Source organism: Phyllobates terribilis, unplaced genomic scaffold, assembly GCF_046119375.1.
Source record: "Phyllobates terribilis strain yellow unplaced genomic scaffold, ASM4611937v1 Scaffold_4__5_contigs__length_816908805, whole genome shotgun sequence".
NCBI classification, from domain to species: Eukaryota; Metazoa; Chordata; class Amphibia; order Anura; family Dendrobatidae; genus Phyllobates; species Phyllobates terribilis.
In genome coordinates, this window is record NW_027362764.1 from 740,646,435 (window position 1) to 740,665,365 (window position 18,931).

The 18,931-nt window shown below is 42.4% G+C and overlaps 1 protein-coding gene across 1 annotated transcript in view; it reads right to left on the bottom strand.

Annotated features, from left to right (window-relative positions):
- Window positions 1–18,727, bottom strand: part of EXT1 (exostosin glycosyltransferase 1) — a 258,570-nt gene extending 239,843 nt beyond the window's left edge. The window contains exon 1 of the mRNA XM_073679802.1: window positions 17,014–18,727. Coding sequence (XP_073535903.1) covers window positions 17,014–17,960 — 947 coding nt within the window. The 5' untranslated portion in view covers window positions 17,961–18,727. The remainder of the gene's footprint in view (window positions 1–17,013) is intronic.
- Window positions 18,728–18,931: the final 204 nt, after the last annotated feature.

An 18,931-nucleotide genomic window follows, 5' to 3' on the forward strand; every position in this document is an offset into this window, starting at 1 on the left:
TGCCTTAAAAAAAAAAAAAAAAAAAAAAAAAACAAGACTAGATTTATAACAGATGAATGGAGAGATGCAGAAGCAAAATAAAAAGCACCGCCGGATTCAGGAGAACCGCGAAGCAAAAAAAATAATGGCATTATTAATATTTTTAAAAAATTACAATGATTAAAAGAAAAAAATCCAACCGGCACAGATATCTAATTAAATAATCACTGTCATTTGTGATTTCATGTGCAGACATATACAGATTTTAAAGCAAATTTTACACCAGCAACAATATAGAAGGTCTTAAAGGAGTTCATAGCACCACCTAGTGGTTAAGTTATCATGAAAAATAAAAAATAAAATTGAACTTCCTAGAACACCAAGCTATTTTTTTTAATCTTCAAGTCCCTAAAATACAATGTTGCCAATAAATTCATGGAAGTGGGGGGGGTATTCAAGTTTAATATTTTTCGACATAAAAAATCTGCTCATATCAAAGCTCCACAGGTGAGAGGCCTCGATGCAGGAGAACATATGAACATCAAGGGGTAAAATCCAGGGAAGGCCGGAGAGCTTTATACCGGGAACAAGCAGCAGATGAAGGAAACGTAAAAAGCTTTAATAATTCCAACAGGATTTTCTACATCTCTCTGACCTGGTAAACATTCCATCAAAGCTGCATCCTGTACTGTCCCCCCGTTAATTAACCTTTGTGATGCAAGCACCTAATACATAAAGGAATCTGCGGGCTACAAAGCATCGAAGCAAAGGACCCCCATTCCTTGCAAGGGGGGAGGGGGAGGACGTGAATAGATCAAAGCAGGCAGGACATGGGAAGCAGAGCGGACCCATGCAGAGCAGCATCGCACAACCACCTTCTCTCCAAGAGACGCCAATCAGTGGACACAGGACATAGGCCGCCATCCTACCCGCACAGAACCACAGCCTTGTCTACGGAGTCCAAAGTCAAGATCTATTAAAATCGGCTGAATTTATCTAGCTTGAGCACGAAAGACCCGGCGAAGGGGGCAAATTGTGGGCAAAGGTGCTCATAACGAGCAAAAGTTGTCTTCACTCTGAACAGAAAACCTATAAAATAAATTTAAAAAAAAAAAGATTTTTTTTAAATACATTAGTATTACTGTGTTCACACTTTGCGGCCGCTGATTTTTATTTTTTTTTGCATGAGTTTTCCAAAATTGCTATATGCAAAAGAAGCTATTTAAAACACATCCAGTGAATTCGGATACAGTTTTAGTGCAGTTAAGGGTTTTTTTGTGTTTTATTTATGGGTTTTTTTGTTTTTTAAATAGAGATGGGATTCTGTATTTCTGCATTTAAAAACTGTATTTTTTTTTGCATACTTTTTTTTTGTAGGAAAAAAACAAAACAAAAAAAACCCACTAAATTCTCGTTGGCAAATATTAACACTGCAAGTTTCCTATAACTGTCGCGCAATACAATGTTGCCGCAGCCTGAAGTCTACAAGTTCACACGTTGCATATTTGGTGCGGATTTTGCGCACATAAATCTCATCGAAATTCCATGGGGTTTAGCTGTGGAATCCATTTATTTTTTTTATTTTTTGTTTTTTTAAGTCATGCCCTGAAGAGCTTTTTAACTGCAAATATAGGGTTAATCCACAGGTAAACAGCGTTTAAATCCTGGAGCAGCAGCTGCAGGGAGAAAAGTTGTGTGCTCCCTGTAGCCGCTCGCTTCCAGTCATCAGGGAGCTCTGCTGGAATCACTCCGCCCCAGAACTTTGATTGACAGCCTGCTCTGCAGCAGATGTGCCATTAATGATCACCCCTAGATCTGAACGTGACAGGTTCCCTTTAAGTCCACAGGATGTTAAAAACACCTTTTTGGTGCAAATTTTACCCATTTCACTTTAAAGGGGACCCTAAATCCAGGTCAACAGGCAGGGCAGGCATTGTTTTGTTTCCTGTATAGAAAAAATAAACGCATGAAAAAAAAAAAAAGTGCAGAAAATATGTACGGATTTTATATTAGAAATCCAAACATGCAGCGTTTTAACCTACCCTATGAAGGGCCGTCTGGCATAATTGTGTGTCACCATACATCCCTTTTAAAAAGAAGTTTAATCACTGCTGCTACCAACACGAGTTGCACCTCAGCTCCATAGAAGTGAATAGGGCTGAGCTGCAATACCGCACACAGCCTGAGGACAACTGTGGCGCGTTTTTTTTTTTTTTAAGCAGCCATCTTTATTTTCTTAAACCAGTTCAGGAGTCGAAAGAGTTGAGTTATAGAACATGCCATCACTATTGTGAAATTTTTCTTACAAAAAACTATGCCTATGGAAGTTTTTGACAAATTTACTGAGTGTGCAAATTATCGATCAAAAGATCCGATGAGTTGGTCATTTTTCCTTTTACGTGCTCGCTGTATAGTAGACGAGAACTTTTAAACGGGCAGCGCAGACATTCCTGCATTGTTGATTTCGCTCAGAAAACACGCAGAATACTGTGAGCAGCTGATACATGGCAGCTATCGAGAGAACGTGAAATCACTCACACACTGGCTCCTTGTTCTGACCGGACAGTAAAATATGAAATGAACAATGACCTACTGGGAAACGTACACTAAATTATGTGTCTCCACTCCCCCCACAACGAGGGGTCATCAGGCGGGTACTAGGTGGTGGAGAACATTACTTAATGCAATTAGCCAGAGATTAGAACACAAAAATTTTTTAAAAGTTTAAAAAAAAGGTCCAAGGTCTTCATCTCCATGAACTAAAAAAAAAAAAAAAAAAAAAACTTCTTAAGATCTGTTCACAAGCTCCAAAAACAGAACATTCATCGGACAGTCCCCAACGGTGACCGATGTAGCCCACCGACTAGCGTTGGTGCAAACTTGACTTTAAGGACCCCGTCCATTGGCCACGTCGGTAGTCTATGGTCTCCGTACGGGAGCCTTGTGAACCGCCTTTCAGGCCTCATTCAGATGTCCAATTTTTGCCTCCATGTGCTATCCGTGATTTTCACAGCCAGCCCTCGTACCGGTGATATTCTATGGTGCCAACCACATGTTCGTTTTCCTTGGACCGAGAGGTCCGTGGAAAAAAAATAGACTACACTTGGATGACCTCAAAGTGTGGGAAAATTTTCACATATTGCCATAATGGAGACATACGAGAAAAATCAGATGACGCTCGGACCACACTCTGATCAGAACAATCGTTACGATTGTTTCGCACCCACCCCCCACAAATAATAAAAAAAAATAAATAAAAAAAAAAAATAAAAAAAAAATCAAGATATCTGAATGAGGCTTTACCTGACAATCTCCAGCTCTTCTTTAGATTAACCGGCCTGCTGCAAAGTCATCATCACGGAGTGGCACAAATGTGACGTTAGCCAGGCTGGCTAATCAAAAGCAGGGGCAAGTAAATGGCTGATGTCAGGGCTCCTGTTCAGCAACTAAAGATTAACAATGTGGCTGATAGACCGGGACACGCAAATCGATTCACACCAACTCCGTCTACCTTCACCCAGGGGCATATTGCACTGTGATGGGCTACTGGGAGGTGATAGGAACCCATGAATAATAGGGTGACCAAAAATTAGACCCATAAAATTACCTCAGGTAACTGTGGGGCCTACCGATATATTTTGGTTTTAACATGCAGTGAAGTGCCGGCAAGTATTATTAAGAACCACATACAACGAGCAGTACAATCATCACTTGGACAACACGGGGAAGCGCTCCACTGTCTGAGACCAACGTCTCTATCCCACATTTGGGAGCAGATACACAAATGTTTTCTCGCTACACGGGGGCAACAAGATGAGGATCAGCTCATATAGCGGAGGCTGATTAATGTTGCATTTTATTAGTACAAGATGAAAAACCGCGTTCACCATGTGGAGTGACGGCGCTTTACACATAAAATTATAATGACTTCTTCAGCCTTATTAAAACCTTACATCCCGCTTTCTTGTTTCATCGCCTTCGTAAGAACAAAATGCACTGATACATTAGGATTAGACTAATTAGCAAAATATTGGATGTTTGGGAATTTGATTAAATTTAGAAAACAAAATTCAAAAATATTGGGGCGGCAATATTTATTTCACCTGGTCCATTATACACAGGAGTGCTACTATGAGCTCTGGATTACCCAAATCATAATCTAGGGATGCCTAAGGCTATGTTCATTCAGACGAGAGGATTTTTTGAGACGAAACCATTTGTTTTTGGAGGTTTTTTCTTTTCCTGCAGCAGTTTTAAAAGTTTTTTATTTTGTTTTTTTTGCATAGTTTTGATTTTACACTGCCTATTTTGGAGAAAATCCCTATCAGGATACACTTTGAAAGAAGCGATATGCACCTTTGTTTTTTCCCGCCACCACGCTATTTTTCAGGAAAAAATAAAAAAGATTAAAAAAAAAAAAAAAAAAACACAAACAACACACACATTCCAAAATCTTTTCATATGAACAGCAAAGTGGTTTTCCAATAAGTTTCAAAAGGTTTTGATGAGAATTTGGGAACAGATTCGCTTTAAAAAAGAAAAAAAAAAAAAAAAAAACACTTCCACAGCCTAATGCAATGTTCCGGATACTGTAAATACTGCATTTGTTTCAGAGTATTTTTTTATGGCGTATTTAAGGGCTCATTCAAAGTCCAATTTTTGCGTACGAGTGCTATCCATGATTTTATAAGAGAGTCTGAGGGAAAGAAAAAAAGTATTTAATTATATATATATATATATATTATATATACACACACATATACATACAGTACAGACCAAAAGTTTGGACACACCTTCTCATTTAAAGATTTTTCTGTATTTTCATGACTATGAAAATTGTACATTCACACTGAAGGCATCAAAACTATGAATTAACACATGTGGAATTATATACTTAACAAAAAAGTGTGAAACAACAGAAAATATGTCTTATATTCTAGGTTCTTCAAAGTAGCCACCTTTTGCTTTGATGACTGCTTTGCACACTCTTGGCATTCTCTTGATGAGCTTCAAGAGGTAGTCACAGGGAAATGGTCTTCCAACAATCTTGAAGGAGTTCCCAGAGATGCTTAGCACTTGTTGGCCCTTTTGCCTTCACTCTGCGGTCCAGCTCACTCCAAACCATCTTGATTGGGTTCAGGTCTGGTGACTGTGGAGGCCAGGTCATCTGGCGTAGCACCCCATCACTCTCCCTCTGGGTCAAATAGCCCTTACACAGTCTAGAGGGGTGTTTGGGGTCATTGTCCTGTTGAAAAATAAATGATGGTCCAACTAAACGCAAACCGGATGGAATAGCATGCCGCTGCAAGATGCTGTGGTAGCCATGCTGGTTCAGTATGCCTTCAATTTTGAATAAATCCCCAACAGTGTCACCAGCAAAGCACCCCCACACCATCACGATGGAAACCAGGCATGTAGAGTCCATCCGTTCACCTTTTCTGCGTCGCACAAAGACACGGTGGTTGGAACCAAAGATCTCAAATTTGGACTCCTCAGACCAAAGCACAGATTTCCACTGGTCTAATGTCCATTCCTTGTGTTCTTTAGCCCAAACAAGTCTCTTCTGCTTGTTGCCTGTCCTTAGCAGTGGTTTCCTAGCAGCTATTTTACCATGAAGGCCTGCTGCACAAAGTCTCCTCTTAACAGTGGTTGAAGAGATGTGTCTGCTGCTAGAACTCTGTGTGGAATTGACCTGGTCTCTAATCTGAGCTGCTGTTAACCTGCGATTTCTGAGGCTGGTGACTCGGATAAACTTATCCTCAGAAGCAGAGGTGACTCTTGGTCTTCCTTTCCTGGGGCGGTCCTCATGTGAGCCAGTTTCTTTGTAGCGCTTGATGGTTTTTGCAACTGCACTTGGGGACACTTTCAAAGTTTGCCCAATTTTTCGCACTGACTGACCTTCATTTCTTAAAGTAATGATGGCCACTCGTTTTTCTTTACTTAGAATTTGTATTATGGCAAGAAAAAAGCAGCTAACAGTCTATTCAGTAGGACTATCAGCTGTGTATCCACCCGACTTTTGCACAACACAACTGATGGTCCCATCCCCATTTATAAAGCAAGAAGTCCCACTTATTAAACCTGACAGGGCACACCTGTGAAGTGAAAACCATTTCCGGTGACTACCTCTTGAAGCTCATCAAGAGAATGCCAAGAGTGTGCAAAGCAGTCATCAAAGCAAAAGGTGGCTACTTTGAAGAACCTAGAATATAAGACATATTTTCAGTTGTTTCTTACTTTTTTGTCAAGTATATAATTCCACGTGTTAATTCATAGCTTTGATGCGAATGTACAATTTTCATAGTCATGAAAATACATAAAAATCTTTAAGTGAGAAGGTGTGTCCAAACTTTTGGTCTGTACTAATATATATATATATATATATATATATATATATATATATATATATATATATATATATATATATATATATATATATATATATATATATATATATATATATATATATATATATATACACACACACATATTCGGACCACGTTTGGATGACATCCGAGTGCAGTCTGGTTTTCACTGGACTCAGAGTGGAAAAGGGGGAGACATTATGATTAGAGCCTAATCCGTACAATGACTCCGATCTTAATAGTTGATTCGATTTTCTCGTACGCAGGGGGGAGGGGGTTGGGGAAGTTGGATGTCTAAATGAGCCCTAACTGTGTAATTTCGTGGGATTTTTTAGGCTTCTATGGGCAGCCTGAAAAAAAAAAAAATGCATGAACTAAAGAAAATGCAACAAAAATGCAATTATCAGAAAAGACATTGTGGATTTTGGTGCAGAAAATGTGTATTAAAAGCAACAGGGAAAATAAAGTTACACGTGTGTGAACACGAGCTAAGAGTCCAGAATGCCTGAAAGTCTTAAATAAAGCCCAGTTTCCAGCCTTGAAGACTTCTTGTCCACAATGAGTCTCCCCCTCCCCCGCCAGCCCCTATGGACACAGTGACACTGTATAGCAGTAGCCCTCTGCAAACATCCTAATGCCCGGAGGAATTTGTCAGTCTTTTCCTGGTGTGCACCCCTCCCCTCCATACTGGGTGCTGAGTATAGGAATGCTCAAACATCTTCATCACAAACTCTTGGCACAGACACAACAAAAAGGAGCGTTCCAAAAAAACATGGAGTCAATGTGTCTCACACGGCAATGCAGCGAATAGGCAGAGACGCCAATGTGTCGCCTCCACAATGTGCGGGCACAGGTCATTTACTGCATGGCACCTCGGGCCACGTGTCACGTTGTTAGTGTCTGCAGCCACGGACAGAACTTCAACCCCATTACCACCGACCGGACATGATTTATATCAGTGCCCGATGCCCGGCTTTAGTAGTGATTAATCACAGGAACGTGAAAGATTAACCAAAAAAAAACATAGAAAAGGTCACAAAAATGCAAAAAAATAAAAATATAATAGAGAAAACCAATTACTCTCGAACATTTCAAAGACGCGGCCTCATATTTTATGATATCCCTGTGTTATTCCTACTAGAAATGGCCGACTACCTTAGGAGTCTCACCGGAATGGGGATTTTATTTCCAACTCCTAAACAGAAGTTGTCCCCGTGACAAATTAATAATTGACTTTGTATTTTTGTTCATTGTGCCACAACACGACGCCTCCTGAAGACAACGCAACGTCCTCTAGAAGTAATGCTCCTACAAACTTAAGTTCAGGGGGCCCTGTAGTGGTCCTCCCTGTATTTGAGGTCCGGTGGGAAATCCCTTTGAGGACGGGTTTCACCTCGTACCCTCTTTATGGGATTTTAGGCCTAGGTTCCTCCACGCTTCTCCTCAACACTTCAATATAGTCAGTCAGGGGGGTTGCCATGACAATGGCTGGAGTCTGCCTCTCCCTGATCCATATTCAGACATGTAATCAGCCTAAAATATTTTCAGAAGTGCACAGAGCAGAACAGACATTTCATCAATGTTCGCACTCTATTTAACGGTCTAACCGTTGTACACATTGATAGATTTTATGAAAAAAAAAATGGAGTCTGAAATGATTTCCCTTCCCCCGACCCCATCACTTTATCCAGGCTGGTTTCACATGTCTGAGATTCATGGTTCGAGTATGGCCACAATGTCTAGGCCGGTCGCGGGTCTCCTGACCCAAACTTAAAGGGGTTTTCCCACGAACAAAAAGTTCTTTGTAATCAATAGATCTTGGAATAATAATAAGTTCCACAATTGGATGTGTTTAAATAAAATGTTCCTGTGCTGAGATAATCTTATAAATGCACCCCTGCTGTGTACTGTGTAATGGCTGTGTCTGACCGTACAGGAACATGGTCTGATCATACCACATCTCCTGGGCAAGGGAGGAAGCAAAAGAGTATACAGACATTACAGCAGGGGATCGCAGCTGATTCTTTGTGTGAGGTAAAACATTTCCCTGACAATTTTTTAAACAATGTTTTACCTCATGAAAAGAATCCTCTGTGATCCCCTGCTGTAATGTCTGTATACTATTTTCCTTCCTCCCCTGCCCAGGAGATGTGGTATGATCAGACCTTGTTCCTGCACGGTCAGACACAGCCATTACACAGTACACAGCAGGGGCACATTTATAAGATTATCTCAGCACAGGAACATTTTATTTAAACACATCCAATTGTGGAACTTATTATTATTCCAAGATCTATTGATTAAAATTTACTTTTGTTCGTGGGAAAACCCTTTTATTTCTCTAGTATATATTACACCCAAAATATGGAATATAGCACAGGAAATGCTTCGTAAATTCTCGCTGTAAACCAAGTATATACAGAGACTGTATGGATGAGGTCATTTACCAGTCAGTCAGACAGACCGCCAAATGCCAACTTTACAGGGCAGCCAGCTATACATACAGGCGTCCTAGGAACTTTATAAAATAAATTCCAGGAACTTTATAGAAGAACTACAACCAAATATATCCGCAAAGGGACTGAGGTCATAGCAGAAGCTTTTCCCCTATTAAAAAAAGTTGTGGTTTTTTTTTAGACATTCTATTAACCTTGGCTAAAAGACTTGTACTTTTAGAGTACACAGAAAAATTGCATATCCCACTTACGCTGGTTTTCTGCTTTAGATATTTAGCACCTCCAAACTAGTTTTACTCCAAAGATGTCTTAAGGACGTAAAAAAAGTGTTAGGTACCATCCGCACATTGAAACGCATATAATCCGTGAGTACAAATGTACTGACACGGATTATATGCGTCTCAATGCAAGTCAATAGCAGCGATTACGCCGCGCTTCCGCAAAATTAATGGACATGCTGCGGATTTTTGAGCGCAGTATAAACAATGCGGAAAAATCCGCAGCATGGGCATTGACAGTGCGGCTTGTCATTGAGGAGGACCATGGGGGGGCGGATTACCAAGCGTTTTTGAAAAGTTTACTCTGCGGAAATTCCGCAGCATATACGCTTGAAAAACGCTACGTGGGCACACAGCCTTACAAGCATACTCCATAAGGTTTAAAGATTCAAGCAAGCATTTTTTTCCACATACACAATCTTAAAACATCAATTGCTTGTGGCATGCAGATTTCTGTCCAAACCCAGGAAGAAGTCAAAAATGAGGTGAAACCCAGAGCATGACCACAGAAGAAGCCCAAAGTGAGGCGAAACCCAGATCCAGGCAGAAACCAGAGTATCAGGAGATTTTATACTTTGAAAGCGATTGATGTTTTTAGTATTGTTTCACCGTATTTGCATCACCCTTAGGACAAAAAAAGTAAAACTGGTTTGGAGGTACAGGATTGAATATGCAGAGGTGATCGTCCCCAAAAAAAAAAAAAAAAAAAAAAAAAGTAAAATATATTATACCAGGCATTGCTCCACTGAAAATCCAGAGTCTTAACCCTCAACTGGTGAGGTGGGGTTTGCCACACCCCAGGGAATTTTTGTTCGGCTGCCATTCATTGAAAAATGCTGGTATGAGGATACGTGTCTCACTAGCTTCCATCCATTTGTGGGTGTCAAAAATTTGTTATACTCATGTGTAATCAATCGCCAATAAGAAAACGACTAAAACAAACGCGATCTTTGCATTTTCTGTAAAAATAAGATTTCTGAACACTGGGGTATAGGAAACCCCACATCACCAGTTGAGGGTTAACCATATTCGGTGTATTCATATTTTTTAGATTTTGAAGCAGCAAAAATAAGAAATAAAAACATACGGGGGAACAAATAGGTACGTTTTTAGCAAAAGATCTTCTATTCTGTCAATGGATATTTTTTTTCCATATTCCACTTTTAATGACTTACAATAAGCCTAACACTGATTAGACCCCTTCATAAGCTCCAGGCCTTTGCTACAACTCGGCTTCTCTAACTTCTGATCCCATTTGTTTCAGAAACTAAGGCGCACAATGGGGAACGGGGAGGTTATTTGACCGTAATTAAGACACTTGCTGGTAGTATTTGGAAAAGAATAGGATTTGCAAAAAAAAAAAGCCGAAATTAAGTTAATCCCTGTTCAGATGTGGTCTTAACCTGGACTCTGTGGGTGGTCTCAGAGTGAACTTTGACCCCTCAGTGGCACAGCAAATTTCACTGCAAATTGCAGTTATTTTACATCACAACAGTCTACAACTACAGGTGATAGTCCATTTACCCGCTACATAATACATCCATTTCTTGTGCAAAATAGTGCATGCCAAGTTGAATTTTTAAGAACACCCCATTTCCAAAAAAACTTCCAAAACTAAAGCTAGCCACACACAGTAGACTTAAGTCGGCTGGACCACAATAGTGACGGGTTCAGCCGCAGGTCTGTGTATGGTCGGGAGAAATGTCAATGAGACATGTCCGATTGAGATAAGCTGCCAACTGACGTGATCATCGCCATTGGAGTGTTTCTCGCAGAGAACATAGGAGTGCTTGGCCAAATGAGTGGTCCTATATTCGGGGAAGTCGGCCAAGATGGGTGTCGGACTAAGGATCTTTCATCCGACAGCCTAAGCTTAAGAAACCAACCTAGACCCCACATTCAGACTACCACTCGATAAAATCCACCAAACAAGGCTACCATCTACTATCCCAACAGATAAAGGGGAAAATAAGGATCGGGCAGCTTTACTTTACATGCCTGATCCTTTTGAAATCAGGGAACATAAGTTGCTGCCAGAACTGTCTGGCAGCATCTTTTTCTCCTGTCTCCCCATTAACAAAATGCCCCAATCCTGACAATTAAGCTACACCAGTCATTTTTCCTAGTTACCCCACCCATTCTGAGGATTGAAGTGCAGGAATAAAAACTTAAGAAAGTTTCTACAAGACTGAATCAAAGTCATTCAATGACAGGCATGTCCACTGGTAGTAACCAAGAAGAGATGAAGATCCTCAAAGGTTACGGAAGATTCTGTACAACGTCGCGCTTCCACCCACAGCCGAAAATCAGAAAGCAGATTAGGCCCCATCTATCTCTGCCGCACTTTTCATCCAAAACTGCAATCTTGTCACTGCTCCATTGTAAATCAGTTGGGTTCACCTGCTGAGCCGGGAGCTGGAAGCAGCCGGAGACACACTATAATAGCATATCACATTTCTAATAGATTTCTGCCCTGTCAACACTTTTTGCATTATTATTTTAACACAGCGCATGCAATTTTATGCAGTGCCGTAAGGAGACATTTCAGGCACGATTTCCCCCGTCCAATTGAGCTTACAATCTGTTGAGGAGCTTGGTGCACGAACAAAACAAAGTGACTTCTCCGAGGTCGCAACGACCTATGACTAGAAGAAATAAATGTAATAAAAATATCTAAAAAAAATATCTTATTTTTTTTTTATATATATATATATAAAATTATTTAATATATAATTAATTTAATATATGTATTTAAAAAAAAATATATTATATATATATATATATATATATATATATATATATATATATATATATATATATACACACCTTTTTTTGCTGCAATCTCTGAGAAGAAAAAGTAAATAAGAGTATAATAATCAACTGAGAAAATAATAAAAACTAATAAAAAAAAAAAGAAAAGAAAACATCTACAATTTGTCCCCCTTTGCTCTGACATTCACATGGCCTAGGAAAAGAAAGGGTAATGAAAAATAAAAAAAAGTCTGGATGCATTCAGCTGCTGGGGGATACAACAATCATTTTGGCCATTGGGGTTCATGTTCCCGACAACTGCATTCTACTACAAAACCAATGCTAAAAACGAAAACCCATCTCACTTTCTAGCTTGGGAGAAATATAGATGGTAATAAAAGGTATTGTGTGACTCTGCAGCTGTGAGGGTCCGTGAGCGTAATAATGGGCCTTCTAGAATTTAAGAAAAAAAAATATATTTTTATGAGAATTCTGTTTAAAAATAAGCAACATATTTAAATTATACTGTTTTATAATTTGTATTAACATGTACAAAAAAAAAACAAATGCAGCTAGGTGCGTGGGGGGTGGATTCACAGCGTCTCAAAAGCTTGAGGGTCACAGGATTGAGACCACTTCTGTGCACCATAGTCCAGTTGTAAGAAAGCCTGAGTTCTTGGAAATATTTTCCATGGCAGGAACACCCGTCAGGTAACGGCGAAAGGTGAGGTTTTACATCAAGCCTGGACAATCCCCAGGAGGCAGGTATCCAATTAACTCCAAGAATTTCTGCTGGAATGCACCTTCTCCAATGTTGTATGAATATCTTCCCCGATTCTTACGCAGGTCTGGCTTGTTTCATTAGATTTCATATCCTATGTGAAAATATTCCCACAATCCAGTATGTTTGGATTAAAGATTTTCCTTAATATTGAGCCATTCGTTATCCAATATAGTCATATCAGTATGGTCAGTCATGATGCTCCCACCCGTTTCCATGCACAATGTTTCGGATCTACTTGAATATGAACCACAATGACCCATGTGCCCATCACTGATCTGCAGATTTGCTAAAATTGCCTAAAAATTATACAGTCTAAAAACGTCAAGATTATTAAAGCAGCTCCAGCTGAATGATTCATCTGGTGCATTTTTTAGACTATCAAGTCTAAACTTTACACCACTTTTAAGTTATCCTGCAAGAAATTTTCACCAAATTTTTTTGGTCAGAGTTGCATCTCAGTCCATACCCTCTTACGGCTAAGCAACGCCGAGTTGTCCAACAAGTCAGAAAAAGGGTCTACTGCATATAATAAATATGGTGCAACCCATGTAAAACAGCTATTTGGTGCAAATTAAGCCGAACTTCTTAATAAATCACCCATACTATTGGTGGGTATGTGTGCCATGTGATCCCACCGAGCGCAGAATGATGGGGCTGTTGGGCTCATCTGAAAACCAAGGCTCAGTCCACAATAGACTAACATTGGCTGACCCCACTGATATCGGTGGGTTCAGCCGAAAGTCTAGTGTGTATGAGGTGTCCACAACTCTTCGCCAAAAGAGAACGTCAGAGAAGCCAAGGATCTCAGACTGCCAATACTTTTGCTCTCGGAGAGAGAAAGCCCCGACAGTGGGGACTGGCAGCAGCAGAGCGAGAGCTCCTATATATAGAGGAGCTGCGAGAGATAGCTGTCGGCCGAATGATGGCTTAGCCAATTGTCCAGCTGGCAGCTATCAAGTATGGGGTCACTCAAATGGAAGATACCAAACTTCAACATGCCCAAGCCAAGTGTTCATGTGTATGAATCAGTGGCCAGAAGGTACAGCCATGGGTTAATACAGCAATAAGCTAATAACTATTGAAGGAACATGTGCACTATTGGTCACCAACACAGAAAAATGTTGGGTGTCCCCAAAGATTACGACAGGACCAACATTCCACGTAAAGTCTATGAGCACCCAAGATGTTGCAAGAAATAAGTGTAGGGTATGTTGGATATCAACATGCCCGATGCCTTCTTCTGCCACCAGGGCTGTCTGACAGTGGCTTACTCAAGTATGCCCTAGCGATCAAGTATGGGGGGCCAAACAATAGCCATGTTTGGGCAACAACTCTCTGTTTAGGATGGTTTAGTGAATCCTGCATTGAGCAGGGGGTTGGACACGATGACCCTGGAGGTCCCCTCCATCTCTAACATTCTATGATTCTCTGAAGTGCATGGCTCACCTGAAAACACCACAACAGACGAAGAAACTGGCACACGACATTGGCAGTATTCCGGCACAAAAGTACAAAAATAAGAGGGTCAAACCAAACCAATTGCAACTTTCGCATGGGAGATGCTCTGACGCGGCCAATCACCAACTGTGCGAGATGAGATCCAAAAAGATCAGCATCAGATGAAAGCCGCAGATATTCCCGTTCTCGCCGTCGTGTCACACCACACTGATTGATGTGATCACATGGATCTCATTCAGCTGTGAAAAAGTGGAACGCAACGGCATTGATCAATAAGGTAAATATAAAACTCATATCTTAACCCTTTAATACTCCCTATTAATATAATGAAGGGACTGAAGGGAATGGGGACAAATACAAGGATTTAATCAGACGCTTATATCGAAAGAGTCAAGAAAATTCCAAGACGGAACGAAGGAGATCGGCTCTACCCAGACTAAGGAGCGATGATCCCGGTCGGCCGTCCCTGCCTCTCCTTGCTTGTGGTGCTGTGTATGCGCCCAGGCTTGTATCTCTCATCAAAAGCAAGCGACGATGCACCTCCATGAAGATTCCCGGTTCGCGTTACAGGAACTGATCTTTCAACGTCCCTCTCTCTCCCCGTTGGGTATACTTGGCTGATGCCACATCTGTGCCTTACAGCACCAATTCCCTGATCCTCTGTCAGATAGATCGAGAGCAAGGGAACCCTCGGGACGCCGCACAATATGGTATGGAAACTGTAGTTTTAATTACGACCTGGTCTACCGTGGTAACACCTTAAGCCACGGGGCACCAATCTCATCAATCGGCACCGCGCAGAATCTGTAAAAGACCATTTACCATCGCTAGCAGGGTAGTCGAAAAACCCTATAAATTGCATCTCTCCTAGCATTGGTTTATGAATGGAATTCAAAAAGGACAGTGAAGACCGACACACATAAAAGGGTTGAAAATGGAAAAAGGAGGTTTTTCCAATTGCCACATTCGAAGGAGCGATGCCAGTTACGATGCGTCAGCAATCTTAAAACGTGCGATATCTGCCAAAGTACAGTTATTAGTGTAGCTCAAGTTCCGATGCAGAAATGACTGATGCCGGAGAATCTATAGAGTAATCAGCTGATTGATGGCCCCATATGGGCCTCTAACGGCAGCCATTAGGAATGGCGAGAAGTTAAGTAGCGACTTTACAGCGAAGCAAACAACAAGATACTAAATCCAAAGGTCAATTTACCTTGTAAACAGAGCCATCCACCTACGGGACATCAAAGACTTGGCCGCCTGATAGGGAAGCCACTTTTATGGAGATCATAGCAATACTACATGTGGGTGTGTGTTGGAAGAATTAGGAAACATCGCTTCCATCATCGCCACCCTCCCACCCATCGTCTTACAGGAAACTACAATTATCCTCACAGGCTTCCAGAAGGAAGATTTTATTTATCCTTAATGCCTGAATTATCAGAGCAACTAATGTGTTTGATCAATTAAAGCATATTACGGTCCTTGAGGTTTGCCTGGTTGTTTTTACGATGATAGCCCAACGCGCCATAAATTGCCCAACGATGGGAGTCGATATCCTCGTAGACTAGAATATAGATCCGCTAAAAAAATAAATAAATAAAAAAAAAGGCAAAACCCAGAGAGGAGAGTTTTTGGAATTCACATGCAAAGCTGAGAAAGGAAAGTGATTTTCCTCGAGCAATGTAACGGGCAAAAATGTAACGGAACGTGATGAATGTCAATAAAAAATGCCGCCATCCACATGTCACCACGACCTTTCCCGATGATGTGAAAGCCCAGAGATGAGCAACATTCAGGGTTAGGATTATAGGCTTTTTACCAAAACAATTCCCAAATGTAACAACATAACAAACACCCAACCTTGTATCAATGCAGAAAGAGCCTTATAACAGGTCTACTTGAACTCCAGGAGATAATTAGCAAGTGACAGAAGCAATTGACATCAAAGTAAGCAGGAGCAAAAGGTTCACACCTGAAATTACTACAGATACTACCATTCATGAAGGAAAGGGTTCCCCCACTCCCACGCAATTAAACCTTACTTGTCTGAAGAAATGGCCTCATTCAGAAGTCCGTTCAACATCGTTTTGGAACAGTTTTGTGATTAGGATAAAAAAAAACAAAAAAAAAAAAACAGATGTTTTATGGAGGACAAGATCTGCAAAAAGCAGGAAAAAGTAAACAGTCCCATAGTTTATAATGGTTACATGTGCTATCCATAAAAAAACGGACGTTTGAATGAGCCCAGTACATCTTAACAGACCAACGTTTACCTATGTGTGGGTCTCCTGTAGTTGCAAAACTACAACTTCCTGCATGATAGGAGTTGTAGTTTTGCAACAGCTGTGGAGCCACTCAAGGAACCAAGCTTGAAGACAACTAACACATGATGAACTAGCATAAAAGGCCAAGAGGATCTTATGGGGGCACCATCCAGACCCAACCAGCAGCGTCGCTCTCCTGTAGTTGCAAAACTACAGCTCCCTGCATGATAGGAGTTGTACTTTTGAAACAGCTGAGGAACCATGCAAGGAACCAAGCTTGAAGACAACAAATGGTGAACACGCATAAAATGCCAGGAGGATCTCATGGAGGTTTCATCCAGACCCAACCACCAACGTCATTGCATCTGGTTAATGGACCAACAATCGCCTAGAAGACACTCCATAGAGGATGGTGCAAAGGTCAAGCTACGCTCCAAGAAACAAGCATTCCTCCAAGAGATGAGCAGCTCTTTGAGAGCCCATATCAATATACACTTCAAGAAGAAGCCAAGCACCCCGGGGTGTCAAATCACAAAACCAATACAGGCGTATGCACACGTGGAAATCGATGCAGAGCTTTGGTTAAGCCAGAAGATGAGGAATACCATACCAGACAACTGGAAAAAAATATTAAGCGGGGGATGGGTTGTATGGTTTCCTACCAAAACCACTTACTTTTCATATTCTGCGTTGTCTTTATCACAACGGGAGTCCTTGTGCTTCTGCCAGTCTTTTCCATGCTTACAAGTGGTCAGGAGGACCACATCCTCCCCGTTATGAACATGATATAAGGCATTCCTGGTGTCTGACCCTATCCCCGTCAGGTATCTTTTCCCTTTGAACACCAACATGTATTTCCTAATAGGAGGGATAGTGTTAAATCGCAGAAATCCCTTCTCCCCCCCTGTCCTGGGATGATCCTTAGAAAATAATGGGATGGAAACGTCAAAGTTGGGCCTGAAGTTGTCCGCGCTGATGCTGGCCTTGGCCAACATGGCCTGGCCGATATCGAAGCCAACGTCCTCGGTGTAGTCTGGCCAGGTCCCGGAGTATAAATTAAAAATTAAATGATTTCTACCGTTGTTCCACAGGTGTAAGTTCTGGACTTTAGATTTAAGGCTGTGCACATATTGGGGGGACAACTGGTCCCGGTCTAGAGTGTCCAGGCTCAGGACAAACAAGCAAGCCTGGCTGGGGTCCGAGGTGTAGTATCTGGAGCCCTCGATGGCCGAGAGGATGTTTTGGTAACTTTCGGAGATCTTGTCCCCTTTCTGTTGAGGGTAAGTGTAGACCTTGAAGCCGTTCCTCTTGCACAAGGAGAAGTCAAAACAGGACTCCATGCGGCACTTCTTGCCCTTGTACACACTGGAGTTGGCGTCTCGCTTCTGTCGAGGGGAACTTTGACTATTAAAGTCCTCGCTCTCCGCCTGATCCCATTGGATAAAAGGGAGCAGGGGGTCGGGGAAGCGCGGCCACGGATGCTCCGCACCCCTCGCCACCGCTTGATCCCCATGGTCGTCCCTAGTCCTGGATGTCCTAAACTGCAACCCCCCAAGATAGAAGAGCAGGACGAGACAAGTGCCGGCAGAGACCAGGGTGAAGTAGCGTTTTTTGGCCTGCATGTGTCCGGTCTGGCTCAGGCTGGTGGTCGGAGATAAACACAAAAGCCCCCAAACTTTCCCAGTCCACCCTCTCAGCTCCACTCCGCCATCTTCCTAAGTGGAAAGATGTCAAACTCTCTTCTCCCTCCTTCTGCGGATTCCTTTCCCCGAGCCGCGGGCTGATCCAGCGCATGTGGGCGATTGATTTAACTTTCTCCCCTTCGGTCTTTCATCCTCGGTGGATCGAAGAGATCTCTCGCTCTATTCTGGGTGGAATCTGCACAGGGCGCTTTGTTCTGAACCTTCTCCTCCACCAGCAGCAGCAGCAGGGGACGACCGCAGGATCCCGATCAACTCCAGGGACGCACCGGATGCTTCATGGACAATGGCTGAGAGGGGCACTTCATCAACTTTACCGGGGCTCAGCATCCAGCACGCCAGGGGTTAAGGCTGGAGAAGCCGCCTCAGCAGAGTGTCACAGGTGTGCACCGGAGCCCGGTAACCTGACGAATCCCTGCATCCTCCGCCGTGCCCGGGGTCTGCAGCGCTGGCGGTGGCGGTCGTGCAGCTGCCGTGCGGCGCGGAGGGATTCTTCCTAGAACGCTCGGTGCAGGGCTCCGCCGCGGAACGTTCTATGGCAGCAGCAGCAGCAGCAGCAGCAGCAGGCGCCGGGGCTGTGGGCTCAGCTCTCCACTAGTCTCACACATTCCATTCCCCGCACGACAGCTTGTGACCTCATCTATCCACGCAGCCTGCTCTCCCATTGGACGTGCGTCACATCCGCGCCGGGAGGGGCTTCCGCTGCACCCATCCAGGGGCCGGCCTCCTCACCCGGCGGGCGCCTGGGGAGCGAGCTGCGGGGAGAGAGGAGCTGCTGCTGGCGGGAGGCAATGGGAACTGCACTGCTATACGGGCACTCCTGGGACTTGTAGTCCCATTATCCCACAAGACTGCAGTTCTGCATCCAATGATCATCAATGTGGTTGTCTCCT